The sequence below is a fragment of the Leucoraja erinacea genome, chromosome 5, assembly GCF_028641065.1.
Source record: "Leucoraja erinacea ecotype New England chromosome 5, Leri_hhj_1, whole genome shotgun sequence".
Classification (NCBI taxonomy): domain Eukaryota; kingdom Metazoa; phylum Chordata; class Chondrichthyes; order Rajiformes; family Rajidae; genus Leucoraja; species Leucoraja erinaceus.
The window spans coordinates 18815232-18830332 of record NC_073381.1 but is presented as its reverse complement, the minus strand read 5'-3'; the positions used below and the strand labels follow the sequence as shown (position 1 = coordinate 18830332).

At 44.6% G+C, this 15101-nt stretch overlaps 1 protein-coding gene across 1 annotated transcript in view; it reads left to right on the top strand.

Annotated features, from left to right (window-relative positions):
* nid1a (nidogen 1a) overlaps positions 1-15101 on the top strand; it is a 95784-nt gene that overhangs the window by 69088 nt on the left and 11595 nt on the right. The window contains exons 15-16 of the mRNA XM_055635170.1: positions 6934-7060; positions 12469-12640. Coding sequence (XP_055491145.1) covers positions 6934-7060; positions 12469-12640 — 299 coding nt within the window. The remainder of the gene's footprint in view (positions 1-6933; positions 7061-12468; positions 12641-15101) is intronic.

Genomic DNA, 15101 nt, shown 5'->3' with positions numbered 1-15101 from the left:
TCTTGTGGACAGAAGAGACGAAGATTAACTTATATCAGAGTGATGGCAAGGGCAAAGTATAGAGGAGAGAAAGAACTGCCCAAGATCCAAAGCATACCACCTCATCTGTGAAACACGGTGGTGAGGGTGTTATGGCCTGGGCATGTATGGCTGCTGAAGGTACTGGCTCACTTATCTTCATTGATGATACAACTGCTGATGGCAGTAGTATATTGAATTCTGAGGTGTATAGACACATCCTAGCTGCTCAAGTTCAAACAAATGCCTCAAAACTCATTGGCCGACGGTTCATTCTACAGCAAGACAATGATCCCAAACAAACTGCTAAAGCGACAAAGGAGTTTTTCAAAGCTAAAAAATGGTCACTTCTTGAGTGGCCAAGTCAATCACCCGATCTGTACCCAATTGAGCATGGCTTTTATATGCTGAAGAAAAAACTGAAGGGGACTAGCCCCCAAAACAAGCATAAGCTAAAGATGGCTGCAATACAGGCCCGGCAGAGCATCACCAGAGAAGGCACCCAGCAACTGGTGATGTCTATGAATCGCAGACATCAAGCAGTCATTGCATGCAAAGGAAATGCAACAAAATACTAAACATGACTACTTTCATTTACATGACATCGCTGTGTCCCAAATATTATGGTGCCCTGAAATGCAGGGACTATGTTTAAATGCAGCTGTAATTTCTACATGGTGAAACCAAATGTATAAAAATGGCCTCTATTAAAATCTGACAATGTGCACTTTAACCAATGTGATTTTTTTTCTATTACAAATTTCAAATTGTGGAGTGCAGAGGCAAATAAATAAATGATGGGTCTTTTTGTCCCAAACATTATGGCGGGCACTGTGCAGCTGTGTGTCGACCGATCCTGCCACATGCTCAGAAGCATTGAGTTACTATTTGGTTTGCCCACAACCCTGCATCCACCCCCCTCTCGGCCTCTTAGAGCAATCTGAGGGCAGCAGCTGTTCAATATTATCCTTTCCTCCCCCCTCTCTCCCCCATCTGTTCCCACTGCCCAGCTAAAACTATCGCAGGAAATCAACTCGGAGTCTGTTCATTGTTCTGCACATTTTATCCCAGACTGCGTTTCAAGAGAAACTATCAACAACAGCATTTCTTTTCACATTTAATTTCTGTTAGAAGAACTAGGTAATGCAAGCTGAAATTGGTGTAATTTGGGGAATATTTATGCACAATGTTTTCAAGATTTTGCAAAACAAGTTATTTGGGTTTGTGTTTGTGTTCCTTTGTACGTGAAGGCACAAGTGAGGACTGTGGTGATGTAAGTTTATTCATTACTGGTTTGATCTTGATTGGAGCAATGTGCTCAGTTCTCAAGCACAGGTTGACCATTGAATGGGATGATTCCTGAGATGGAAGGAGTTAACAAGGAATATTTTCAAACGGTTTACCACTTGGTGCAATTTAAATTCTCATAATAGCTTCTGATGTTGTTCCCACATAGTGGGTGGGGACGTATTTATCCATGCTTACAAATTCTCACATTGTTTATCGACATATCATTGAAGAGGTTTTTGAGACATAGCAGTTGCAGTCCCTGCAGTCACTTAGCAAATTGACTCATTCAAAAATGTCTACTAGACATGGTGTTTTACAACATGTATTCAGGCAGACAAAATTTTCCATGAGTCAGAAACTTTTATTTTCTCTAGCTATCCATATTGTATCACTCTTCATACACTTGCCATAATTTTACTTAATTGCATAATCACCCTAACACAATCCATAGTTAAACTAATGGAATATACAGAGTATCCAGTCACTAGGGGACGATCAGCCATGATCACAATGAATGGCGGTGCTGCCTCGAAGGGCCGAATGGCTTCCTCCTGCACCTATTTTCTATGTTTCTAATGAATACCATGAATCCTTAGAATAAAAGGACGCACCTTTGAAAACGAGATGAGGAGGAATATCTTTAGTCAGAGGGTGGTGAATCTCTGGAATTCATTGGAGACCAAGTCATTGATTATTTATAAGGTGGGGATTGACAGATTCTTGATTAGTAAGACAATAGGTTCAGGAGTGGGCCATTCGGCCCGTCAGGAGTTATGGGGAGCAGGCAGGAGGATGGGGTTGAGTGGGACAGATAGATCAGCCATGACAGGATAATGGAATACACTCGATGGGCTGAATGGCCTAATTTTGCTCATATGACATGAACTTATGAAGCATATTATTATTAGTACAGGCTTGAAAAAATGCTTCAAAGACCTGTGGCAGGATTTGCGTAAGTCGGCTTTCTCAATGTCAGGTCATCCATAACCCAGGAACATAACTAGTATTTCTTTAAAGCAAATTCTGGGAAGATCCAATGTAATTCCTCTCGGTCTTTTTGCCCTCTCTTACTGGAAAGAGCTTGTTGGCCATTTGTACTAATTTCATAAAGCTAACGGTTCAGAATACTTCAAGTCCCTCCTCGTATTTCAGGGAAAGGCATCTTACTGTCCAAGTTTTGTATTTTATTTGAAAAAATCTTTTTGGAATGGTGCGCCAAGGTTGAAACAGCCGTGACAACATTGAACCGGAAATGTTGAGTAGATGATCTGTCTTAACTTCTTCCTGAAATCTCTGATGTCATAGAAGCTAGTCAATTTAATTCACTCCATGTTATAACGAGAAACAGATGGGAAAGCTGGAAACAGCAAAAGCAACGGGCAGGAAATATCCCAGCTGTTGTACTGAAGACCTGCACTCCAGAACTAACTGGCCAGGCTTTCCAGCTACAACACTTGCATCTCCCCAGTGATGTAAAATTATCTGGGTATGTCCTGTTCACAAACAAAAAAGTGGGACAATTTGGGGTGGCAGTGTGCAGCGGTAGGGGTGCTGCCTTACAGCACCAGAGATCCGGTTCAGTCCTGAATATGGGTGCTGTCTATATGGAGTTTGTACGTTCTCCCTGTGATCGCGTGGATTTTTTCTGGGATCTCCGGTTTCCTCCCACACTCCAAAAACGAACAGGTTGGTAGGTTAATGGCTTTGGTAAAAATTGTGAAATGTCCCTAGTGTGTACATTAGTGCTAGTGTACGGGGCTGTTTCTGCACTGTATCTCTGAACCTAAACCTTAGAGCTCTTAGAGGTGGCGGAATCAAGGGATATGGGGAAAAGGCAGGAACGGGGTACTGAATGTGGATGATCAGCCAGGATCACATTGAATGGCGCTACTGGCTCGAAGGGCCCAAAGGCCTACTCCTGCACCTATTGTCTATGTAGCTAAATCTAAACTGCTCCAATCCAGCTAATTATGGCCCAGTCAGTCATCAGTCATTAGCAACATGATGGAAGTTGTCATCATCAGTGCTACCAAGCAGCAATTCCTCATCAATAACCTGCTCACTGATGTTTAGGTTTCACCACTCAACTCCAGTTGTAACCAACTTGTTACATTACAGAAGGGTAGCCATTTGGGGTCATTGAGTCCATGCCACCTCCCAGCATTATAATCCCACCAGCCTCATTTCCTCTCCCCATTTTCTTCTCTGTATCCCTGAAACGTATTCTCTCTCACGAATTCATGGCCCATGAATTCCTCTTTGTTTATTTTGCCATTTCCAGCACTTAGGGGAAATTTAACTGTGTCTTTAGGATGTGGGAGGAAATAAAGAGGCTGGGGAAAGTCCATGGGAAGGACGTATAGGCTCTATGCAGACAGCACTGGAGATCAGGCTCAAATCCACACTCTGAGAGCGAGGTGCACCCATCATCACAGCCTTGTGGACCAAAGAGCCCAATTGCAGAGGTGAGGTTGGAGTGACTGCCTTTGATGGCAAGGCAGCATTCGACTGAGTGTAAGGCCAGGGAGTCCTGGTAATACTCAAGTCTTCAGCATGAAAGGAAAAAAACAAGGCAGAGGATGGAGCTGTACCTCCCACACTGAGAGGTTGTTGTTGGAGGTTTATCAGCCCAGCATGGGACATCATTGCTGGTGATCCTCAGGGCAATCATAAACAAAACCATATTTTGCTGTGTCATTCCTAAGTTTCCTTCCATTGTAAAATCAAAAGCAGTGAAGTTTGCAGTGGATTCAATTCTACTCACAATCTGACAGCAGCTTGAGCAGCCCACCACAATCCACACCTAGGGCTGGTAAGTGACAAGGAATGTTTGAACACAACATTGCCAGACAATGGCCACCTCCAATTGGAGAGTCTAGCCTGGCATTTCACTGGAATTTAGAAGGATGAGAGGGGATCTTATAGTAACATGTAAATTTCGTACGGGATTGGACAGGCTAGATGCAGGAAAAAATGTTCCCGATGTTGGGGGGGTCCAGAACCAGGTCACAGTCTAAGAATAAGGGGTAGGCCATTTAGGGCTGAGATGAGAAAACACTTTTTCACCCAGAGAGTTGTGAATCTGTGGATTTCTCTGCCACAGAAGGCAGTGGAGGCCAATTCACTAGATGTTTTCAAGAAAGAGTTAGATTTAGCTCTTAGGGCTAACGGAATCAAGAGCTATGGGGAGAAGGCAGGAACGAGGTACAGATTTTGGATGATCAGCCATGATCATATTGAATGGCGGTGCTGGCTCAAAGGGCTGAATGGCCTACTCCTGCACCTGTTTTCTATGTTTCTATATACCCAGGGCATTCAATAACATTCCCCTCTCCAGCAATGTCCGGGGGCACACAATTACCCAGTATCTGTCAGCAGCCACGTAAAAACTATGATTGCAAGATCGGATCAGAGGCTTGCAACCCTGTGATGAATAATGCACCTGCTGACACCTCAAACCTTTCCACCATCAATGGGTGGGAGCACAACGGAATACTTGCCACTTGTCTGAAAGGCTACAGCTCCAATTCAACACTAAACAGATCGAGGCACAACAATTCCTTATATTGTATCAATGACCTAATAATTCACTTCCTACAGTCATCAATCCACACTGCTGAAGTGTGTGTTATCTATGATCTGTATTTCAAATACTCCCCTATACGAATGTGTCTTCTAAATGTGTATCTTCTTCCACCACATGGGTGAGGGTAACAGGTGACTGGGGACGCACCATCTGCATGTTTCCCTCACCGGGTCAAGTCCTTTATCATTGCTGTGTCTAAATCCTGGAACTTCCTCCCAAACAGTGCTGTTTGTGAACACCTTCAGTTCAGCAACTGAGCAGTTCAATTAAGGAGGGCAACAAATGCCAACCTTACCAGCAACATTCAAATACTGAAAAATGAATATGTTTAAAAAAAAAATGCAGATGCAAGAAACTGCAGATGCTGGAATCTTGAGTAAAACACAAAATGTTGGAGGATCTCGGAGGATCTGGCAGCATCTGGGCAAGGAAGAAAGTGGATAGGTTATACTTCTGTCTGGGCCTTTCTTCAGACTGATTGGAATGGGGGTGGGGGGAGAAAGCTGTAAAAGAGAGGTGGGGTGGGACAAAGCCCGGCAAGTGTCAGGGGTTATGGGGAGAAGGCAGGAGAATGGGGTTAGGAGGGAGAGATAGATCAGCCATGATTGAAGAGTGGAGTAGACTTGATGGGCCGAATGACATCATTCTGCTCCTATCGCATGAATTTATGAAGTGATCGGTGGGTACAGGTAGCAGGGGTATGTATGACTTGTAGATGGATGGAGTAAGAGATAAAGGCTAGAGGTGATGTCAAAGGGGTGTCAGATAAGGAGGGGAGAGGCAGAGAGAAATGTCAAAAACTTGTTACATCCACTCTGTCAACTGTAAGTAGTTTAGATACTTGTTCATATTTCTGGCAAGTTCAGCATTTATTGTGCCTTGCCCTCCCTGATTGAAGTGCTGAGTCCCTGAACTGAACACGTTCCCAAATTGCTCTGTTGCAAAAAGTTATGCAATTACTTGTAATAGTAAATTCTTCTCATTTAATAGATTTTCATATCACAATAATTAGCATAATTGTAAACAAGACTAACATAACACTTCCTGTTGTGTCTGATTGGTTTTAAATACTCATACTTTTTTCACATCCATCAAAATTATCGCCCGTGAACGTTGCTGTGATCTCTGCCCACTCTCTCAGACTTTGATGACTCTGCATTCCACTCGCTCCAGCCCCATTAGCGGATAATTTGTTTCAGCCACCATGGTGCTGTACTTTAGAATTCTCCTAAAACTTCTCATTCTCTCTCTACTTCTTAAAATCTACACGTTTGGTGAACTTGTCCAGTCCTCATTTGAGTTTCTGTTTGGTAATATCCCATGCCCCCTATTTTCACTGATCTCTTTGAAGATTGTCAGCTTTGGGTTTTGAAAATTTGTCAATATTAGATACTTATGGGAAAAGAATGCGCTCTTAAGGGCCTGTTCCACGAGCATGCAGCAAGCGCGACCTAACGTGGTCGCTTGAGCCGTACGGCCTCACGGGGCCGGTCCCACTTCAATCGCCGGTGCCGTATGGAGTTGTGCGGAGCTGGTCCCAACATCGCGCGGGGCTCCGAAAAACTGACACTGTCCAAAAATTCCGCGCGGCAACGGCGTTCCGGCCCACAGCTGCATTGAGGCCGTATTCACCGCCTCGACGGGCGTGCGCAGCGTCTCGACGCCGTACGCAGCGTCTTGACAGCGTACGCCTAGCGCGGACTTCCTGAGGACTTCGCTCGAACTTCACGTCAACTCGTACGGGATCACTCGACCTCCGCGCGGCACCCGCTTCCGGTTTGGTCGCGCTCGCCGCATGCTGGAGGGACAGGCCCTGTACGGGGATCACTCGACCTCCGCGCGGCACCCGCTTCCGGTTTGGTCGCGCTCGCCGCATGCAGTCACATGCTCGTAGGACAGGCCCTTAATGAAGCAAGGACGGTGTATATTTTACGTCTTTGCTGCGAAGCAAGAATGATCTATATTTCAGTTTCTCTTGTTTTCTTTCATTGCTCTGAAAAGGTAACATACGGCTAATTTGCCACCTCTTGTGCCTTTAGGACAAGGTGGTCATTGGTCTTGCATATGACTGCGTAGACAAGATGGTGTACTGGACTGACATTGCCGGACGCACTATCAGCCGGGCTAGTCTTCAAGGAGGAGAACCGACGACCATCATCGCACTAGGTGAGAATAAAACTGGGAAGAATACATAATGACATCTATGCCCAACAAATATTTTACGTGCAACCTGTAATATTGAATGATCACATAAACTTGGTTATTTTCATCACAGTCAGAAGGGAATGGAGTTGCCCCAATGGAAAACTTGAGTCCATAATCCAGGCTGATCATTGAGGATAGTTTTTTTAGAGATACAGCGCTGAAATAGGCCCTTCAGCCCACAGAGTCCATGCCGATCAGCGATCCCCATACACTGGTAACACTATCCTGCACACTAGGGACAATTTACAATTTTTACCAAAGCCAATTAACCTACAAATCTGTACGACTTTGCAGTGTGGGAGGAGACCCACATGATCACGGGGAGAACGTACAAACTCCGTTATGAGACCACCAGCAGTCAGGATCAAACCCGGGTCCCTGGTGCTGTAAGGCAGCAACTCTACTGCTGCGCCACCGTGCTGCATCTGGTTGCAATTCTGTTGGCAGTTCCATCTTTGGATGAGAAATTCCACTTGTCAACATGGTGGGCATAAAAGATACCATGGTCTTTTATAATATAAACAAAAATGCTAGAGAAACTCAGCGGGTGAGGCAGCATCCATGGAGCGAAGGAATAGGCAACGTTTCGGGTCAAGACCCTTCTTCAGACTGATGTGGGGGTGGGAAGAAGAAAGGAAGAGGCAGAGACAGTAGGCTGTGGGAGCTGGGAAGGGGCGGGGAAGGAGGGAGAAAGCAAGGACTACCTGAAATTGGAGAAGTCAATGTTCATACCGCTGGGGTGTAAACTACCCAAGCGAAATATGAGGTGCTGCTCCAATTTGTGGTGGGACTCACTCTGGCCATGGAGGATGCCCAGGACAGAAAGGTCGGATTCGGAATAGGAGGGGTAGTTGAAGTGCTGAGCCACCGTGAGATCAGGTTGGTTATTGCGAGCTGAGCGGAGGTATTGGGCGAAGCGATCGCCAAGCCTGCGCTTGGTCTTATTTATAAAATAAGAGCAGGAGAAATTAATCCAGAATCCTGATCAATGTTTATCCCTCAATCAGCTTCACTAAAGCAGGTGACCTGGCTGTTATCTCATTCATTTATGGGACATTTCCATTTGCAATGAGGTTGTCACATACCTTGGTTACACTTAGCACTTGGTTCATCCGAATGCCTTGAGACGTCACAAGGATGCCAAACATATGTAGATTCGTTGTCATTGCATCCACTAAGTGGAATTAGAAGATTGTAGAAACTTTGGCACCACCTTCTGAAAGCACAAAGTTCACTTTAACTGTGAAATGAAGCGTATCAAATGCAGTGATTCTTGGACCAGAATGTGGCTATTTTATGCTCCTTTATTATGCAGCATTTTCAAACAATCGCAGATCCACAAAGCAGACAAGGCCATTTTTTCCCTTTTGGCTCTTGCTGGAACGATCCAAACTTTGTTACAATGTCCCATTTTCTTCCCAAATTCTCAGATGTTTGAAATGTTCATCCAATTTTACTTTTAAATTCTGCTCTAGTTTCTGAAGCTGGTCCTTTTTCTCAATCCTTGCCGTACCATTGGTGAGCGTTTTAAATTAATGGAGATACAAAACACTGCAAATGCTGGAATTTTGGGCAAAAGATAAACTGCTGGAGGAACTCAGCGGGTCAGGCAGCATCTGTTGAGGGAAGGGGACAGATGACATTTCGGATCAGGACCTCCCGACCTGAAAAATCATCAGCTCACTTCTCTCCATAGATGCCTGACCAACAGAAGATAGACACAAAATGCTGGAGAAACAGCCGGTCAGGCAGCATCTCTGGAGATAAGGAATAGGTGACGTTAAGGGCCGAGACCCTTCTTCTGAGAGTCAGGGGAAGGGGAAACGAGAGATATAGACGGTGATGTAGAGAGATATAGAACAAATGAATGAGGGTTTCTTTATTTGTTGCTCTAAATTGGTGATCCTCGTCATTGTCATTCTAACCTATCTTTCTCCGTTAACTCAGTTATGCCTTGGAGTTCCAAGGTAATCTACACAGAGGTGACCACAATCAACCACTGCCAACTTCCACTGAGTTGTGCCCAAGGACTCTGCCATTTAAAATGTGCCACCTGGTGCCATTTGGTGACTGGCTTCCGGGTGACGAATGGTCATCGGCTTGTTGTGTCTGTACATAGCTGGGTGGAGGAGCTCACCAGAGCTCAGTATCGCTGGTGAATGGCAAGAGGGCTTAGGCACAATTGATAGTGTTTTGTTTGGTTCAGCATTTACTGACTACGCTGTACCAGGATTGAATATACTTGCCCAATTCTCTCTCGTATAAATATATTTGTTTACTATACTACACACTAGCGGGACATAATTCACACTGGTGGGTATATGGAATGAGCTGCCAAAGGAGGTAGTTAAGGCAGGTATTATGAAAACATTTAAAAGATGTTTGGACAGGTTGATGGATAGGAAAGGTGAAGAGGGATATGGGCCAAACGTGAACAGATAGGACTAGCGCAGATGGGGCATCTTGGTTGGTATGGGCAAGTTGGGCCAAAGGGCCTGTTTCATGCTGTGCGACTCCGACTCATAATTGCTCCATATGGAGAAAGGATGAGTCATTGTATGAAGCTCTTATCCTGGATCCAAGATGTCAAACACCAGCTACAGACCATGTGAAACATATTTGCTTTATTTGTGGCCTGATCCACAAAGAAGTCTATTCATTCTTCTGTCTAGACCCAAGCTACTCAGTGATCAGATACAGATACAACTTCCCTGCCTGTTTCCCATATGATCACCATCTGTTGATGCATTCAACGTCCACACAATAGTAAACCAAACGCAACAGAACAACATTGATCCTGAGAGCTGAGCACATGATCCAGTCTGACATCAAAGATCCATCGTCAGATAAGACATATTAATAATCCTGAGAGATTTCAGTACTTGGTTTGCAATTCTGATAAGGTGCCATTTGGTGACTGGCTTCCGGGTGGACGAATGGTCATCGGCTTGTTGTGTCTGTACATAGCTGGGTGGAGGAGCTCACCAGAGCTCAGTATCGCTGGTGAATGGCAAGAGGGCTTAGGCACAATTGATAGTGTTTTGTTTGGTTCAGCATTTACTGACTACGCTGTACCAGGATTGAATATACTTGCCCAATTCTCTCTCGTATAAATATATTTGTTTACTATACTACACACTAGCGGGACATAATTCACACTGGTGGGTATATGGAATGAGCTGCCAAAGGAGGTAGTTAAGGCAGGTATTATGAAAACATTTAAAAGATGTTTGGACAGGTATAGGGAAAGAAAGGGTTAACAGGGATTTGGGCTAAATGTGGCAAATGGGACGATCTTAGATGGGGCATCTTGGTTGGTATGGGCAAGTTGGGCCAAAGGGCCTGTTTCATGCTGTGCGACTCTGACTCATAATTGCTCCATATGGAGAAAGGATGAGTCATTGTATGAAGCTCTTATCCTGGATCCAAGATGTCAAACACCAGCTACAGACCATGTGAAACATATTTGCTTTATTTGTGGCCTGATCCACAAAGAAGTCTATTCATTCTTCTGTCTAGACCCAAGCTACTCAGTGATCAGATACAGATACAACTTCCCTGCCTGTTTCCCATATGATCACCATCTGTTGATGTATTCAACGTCCACACGATAGTAAACCAACCGCAACAGAACAACATTGATCCTGAGAGCGGAGCACATGATCCAGTCTGACATCAAAGATCCATCAAGTCAGATAAGACATATTAATAATCCTGAGAGATTTCAGTACTTGGTTTGCAATTTGCATTTCTGAATCTAGAATTCCCAAAGCTGCTTTCTGTAGCATTTACAGTTGTAAGGTGACTGGGCTGCTGATGCTAAGAGCCACCATAAAATTCAAATGCACAGTGGAAAAGCAGTAGAGATGCTGCCTCACAGTGCCAGAGACCCTGGTTCGACCCTGACTATGGGTGGTGAGGAGGGGGGGGACGGGACGACGACAATTTCTTGGTGGCCACACACACACACACACACACACACAAGGTTTCGGCCGTCGGCCCTGTGGACGGTAACATCGGGAGCTGACCTCGTTGGTAACCGACTCCGAACTCCAGCAACAGCAGCTTCATCCGCTTTGAATCGGCCCGTTCGCAGGGCCTTTCATCGCCTGGGCGGCTTAAAACTGTCCGTGGGATCTTCCATCGCACGACGGGGGCTTCAACGTCGGGAGCCTCGATCACCTCGACGCAGCAATTTGACCGCGGGGCGGTGGAAGATCCCGCGGCCGATCTTAAGCCGCGCCGGGCGATGAAAGGCCCCGCGAACGGGCCGATTCAAGCTCTGCTCTATGATCTTTGCTCCACCAGGATGTCTCGCGCCTCCTATCACCGCGCTCTATCCTCATTCCAACCCCCTACTTCTGCCTCTGATCGACACTTCCCTCCTCCAATCATCCCGCTGAATCATCATGTCCCGCCCCCTCCCCCCCGCTTGCTGACCGACGTCTCTCTCGTCCAACCGGCGCCCTCGATCATCAGTCCCACCCCCACTGTCTTGGAAAGTGGAGATTTTTAATAAAACATTTTTTACCAAATTTCAAAATCCGGATTACAAAACATGGGGGGAATTGTCCCCCACTTCTAAAAACATGGAGTGGACGTCCCACCCCCCCCGTACCCCCCAGGATTTCCGCACATAGGAGTTTGTGCGTTCTCCCTGTGACTGTGGGTTCCCTGAGTGCTCCAGTTCCTCCCACCTTCCAAAGAAATACGGGTTAATTCTTCTGTAAATTGATCCCAGTGTGTAGGATGCAAAAGTGAGATAACATAGAACTAATGTTGTATGGGTGATCAATAGTAGCCTGATTCCACGCTGTATCTCTAAACTAAACTAAGCTATAGCTGTTAATCTTTGAGGGTGTAAGGGGAAGAAAACGGCAACACTTTCTAAAGAATGTTGAAATGTTTTGGGACTGGGGAAAAATGAAATTTCAAGAACTAAGAATTTTTTTTGGAATAGTGCTGGTGTGCCTCATCCTATCCCATGCTTATATTTTCCTTCCATTTTAAATCCGTTACAAATTAGATATACTTGATGAAGTAAGTCTTATTTGGGTAGCAGGTAACTAAATTGTCTTGGTCTGAGTTTATCCTTTGGTTAATCGCATTATGTCTTAAAAGTAAAACGTGAGCCTGGAATTGATTCATTTATGTTCATGCAACAATTTCAAATATCATCATTGGAACCTTTATCATATTGTCACTCCTTTGGTTTGGGTTCAAATTCAGACTGGGTTTTAATTTTGTGCAGAAGAGACCTGTAATCTGCAGTAGTTATTTTACTCCTGTTTCTTAATTCGCTGACTGTTCAAGGTCTAATTGTGCCATCTGCCCTGCATCTGAACTTACTGCGTGGCTTTGTATTTAAGATCTCGAGAGCCCCGAAGGAATAGCCGTTGACCACCTGGGCCGCAACATCTTCTGGACGGACTCTGGGCTGAACAGGATTGAAGTGGCTAAAATGGATGGTGACCAGAGGCGGGTGCTCTTTAATGATGACCTAGTAAACCCACGGGCAATCGTTGCAGATCCTGTCCACGGGTATGTGAGAACTCCCTCAACCTTCGCTAGTAATGCTCTTAATATCTAAAGTGTAGAACAGAGGTTGCACTTGCGTAGTGCTTTTCACATCCGTACATTCATAGCTGACATTTCATTCAAATGTACGGTAGACAAGGCGGGTTGTATCCGCTGGTAGATTGATTGATTGATTGATTGCCGGTAATTGGGGGAGTGGAATGTACAGTTGTTTTTGGAGCCCCGAAGCAGTGTTTGGATTGAACTTTGACCTGAAATTCCATATTGGTGCAATGCTGAAAGTAAAGGCTGAGCAAAAGTCCAGGAAACAGGAATGTGTTGAAATTCCTCCCTTGCAACTCTGGTGGATGGTATTTCAAATAACCTTGTGATGTCCTGCAGGAATTACTGATGAAACATTTGCAGAATTATGTCAGAGCATTAACATGTAGAGGGATCTTGGAGTGCAAGTCCACAACTCCTTAAGTGGCCACACAAGTAGATAGGGTGATAGAGAATGCACGGCATACTCACCTTTGTTGATCAGGTTTGGTGTATAACAGTTAGGAAGTGATGTTGCAACATTACTAAACTTTGGTTGCGTCACATTCATAACAACTGTCTGCAGTTCTGATCACTGGATTGCAAGAAGGTATGGAGGCTTTGTGCAGCGTGCAGAAGAGGTTCACCAGCTGACATAAATCTCTTTTGTTCCCCTCTCAGAACAACTAGAGATGAGCAAACATGTCTGTCCTGCCAACGACAGCCACAAGCTGGCAGTGATTATAATGATCAGCCCATGTGAACACATTTATACTGGTTATTGTGCATCCGCCCTCACAAATGTACAGCACAGCAAACATCTGGGGACTCCGGATGATCTGTTGCCTTGTTCTATGGCTAATTACCTAAATTAGTAGTTAGCAGTGTGTGTGTGTGTGTGTGGGCACTTGGCAAGGGCCATGTGTGACTCCAAGTGGATCCTCCCACAGACTGCACACATGTACTGCGCTTCAATACCCTGCATTAGATCCTGTCCTGGTTTAGATTGTTAAACACTTTGAAAATTCTTGCTCATAAGTTCTAGGAGCAGAATTAAGCCATTCGGCCCATGAAGTCTACTCCGCAATTCTATCATGGCTGATCTAACTTTCCCTCTCAACCCTCTTCTGGTTTTGCCCCAAAGCCCCTGACATAAGAAATATAAGCAAGACAGGAGGTGGGGAGGGGGGTTATATATTTCGGGGACAATAGAGATTAAATACATTGTTTTCAATCTAGGAGCAACAGTAAAATGGGTAAGAGAATGTGGAAAGCTGATAATTGGGAACAGAAAGAAAGAAGATATGATGTGGACTGGTAGGATGGTACGCCAGCAGTGCTGAATTAGATATTATAACGCATTACGTTAGGCAGGCAAGAGTTTTTGCTCATATTTCTGCTTAACTATGTGGTGTATATAAACCAGATGTTGTGGGAGGAGATTGACCTGTAAATTACCAGGGAGGAGGGAAGTCGAAAGCACGGGAATAACTGGAGGAGGTTTTGTATAAAACAAAGATTAAGAAAAGATTTGATGTAACGGTTCCAAATAATGTGAAGACTTTCAATTGCATAAATATAAAGAAACATTTTCTACTGGTGATGTGGTTGGCCATTTGGCGATGCTGATTTAAGAAACAGGAAGGAGTCAGAAATATTTTTATCCAGTGAGTTTTCTTGACCTGGTTTAGACAACCGGATGCAATGATGCAATCAATGCCATACGAAGGGGATTTGGGTAAATACATGAAAATAAGTTGTTTGTGGGCTATGGGAAGGTAGCAGAGAGACTGAGGCTAGATAGATGGCTTTTTCAAAAAGCAGGAACCAGTTTAGTACTGTAAGTGTCTTTCTTTGCTGGTTTTGACTCCCACCACACTCTGCCAAACTCCCCCAGAAATGGAAAAATTGACAGTATAGGAGGAAGCCATTCAGCCCATTATGTCAATGCAGACCAAAAAAAAGACCATTTGGCTAATTCTCTTCCCCAGTGCTGGCCCACAGATTTGTAAATGAACACTCATGTTGCACCCTTCCAGGTACTAGTTAATTCCACCACTTCACATATTGATGGCTAGCAATTGTGTTTTTATTGGTACATTGAAGATGTGCCACTTGGATTCCTGAGAACTATTGCACAGAAGTCCATTACAAGTAGCATGGCGATGTTTCGCACACAGCATAGTGTAGTCAAGAGTATTTAATTCTTGCATGTAGCAACCTAATAGGTCTGTAAGCACTGTACACTGGCCCAGCTGGAGTTTGGCACAGGCCAACATGGCCTTTGTGCTTTAACATTCTACACTTGTGCCTATTCTGGCACTCCAAGAATGCTCTGCTTCGCTATACTCCGTGTCCCCCCGTTTATTTTGTTTTTGCAAGTTTGATTGCCCTTAAATGTGTTACCTTGCACTTCTCTGCACTGAATTGCTATGCCCACTTT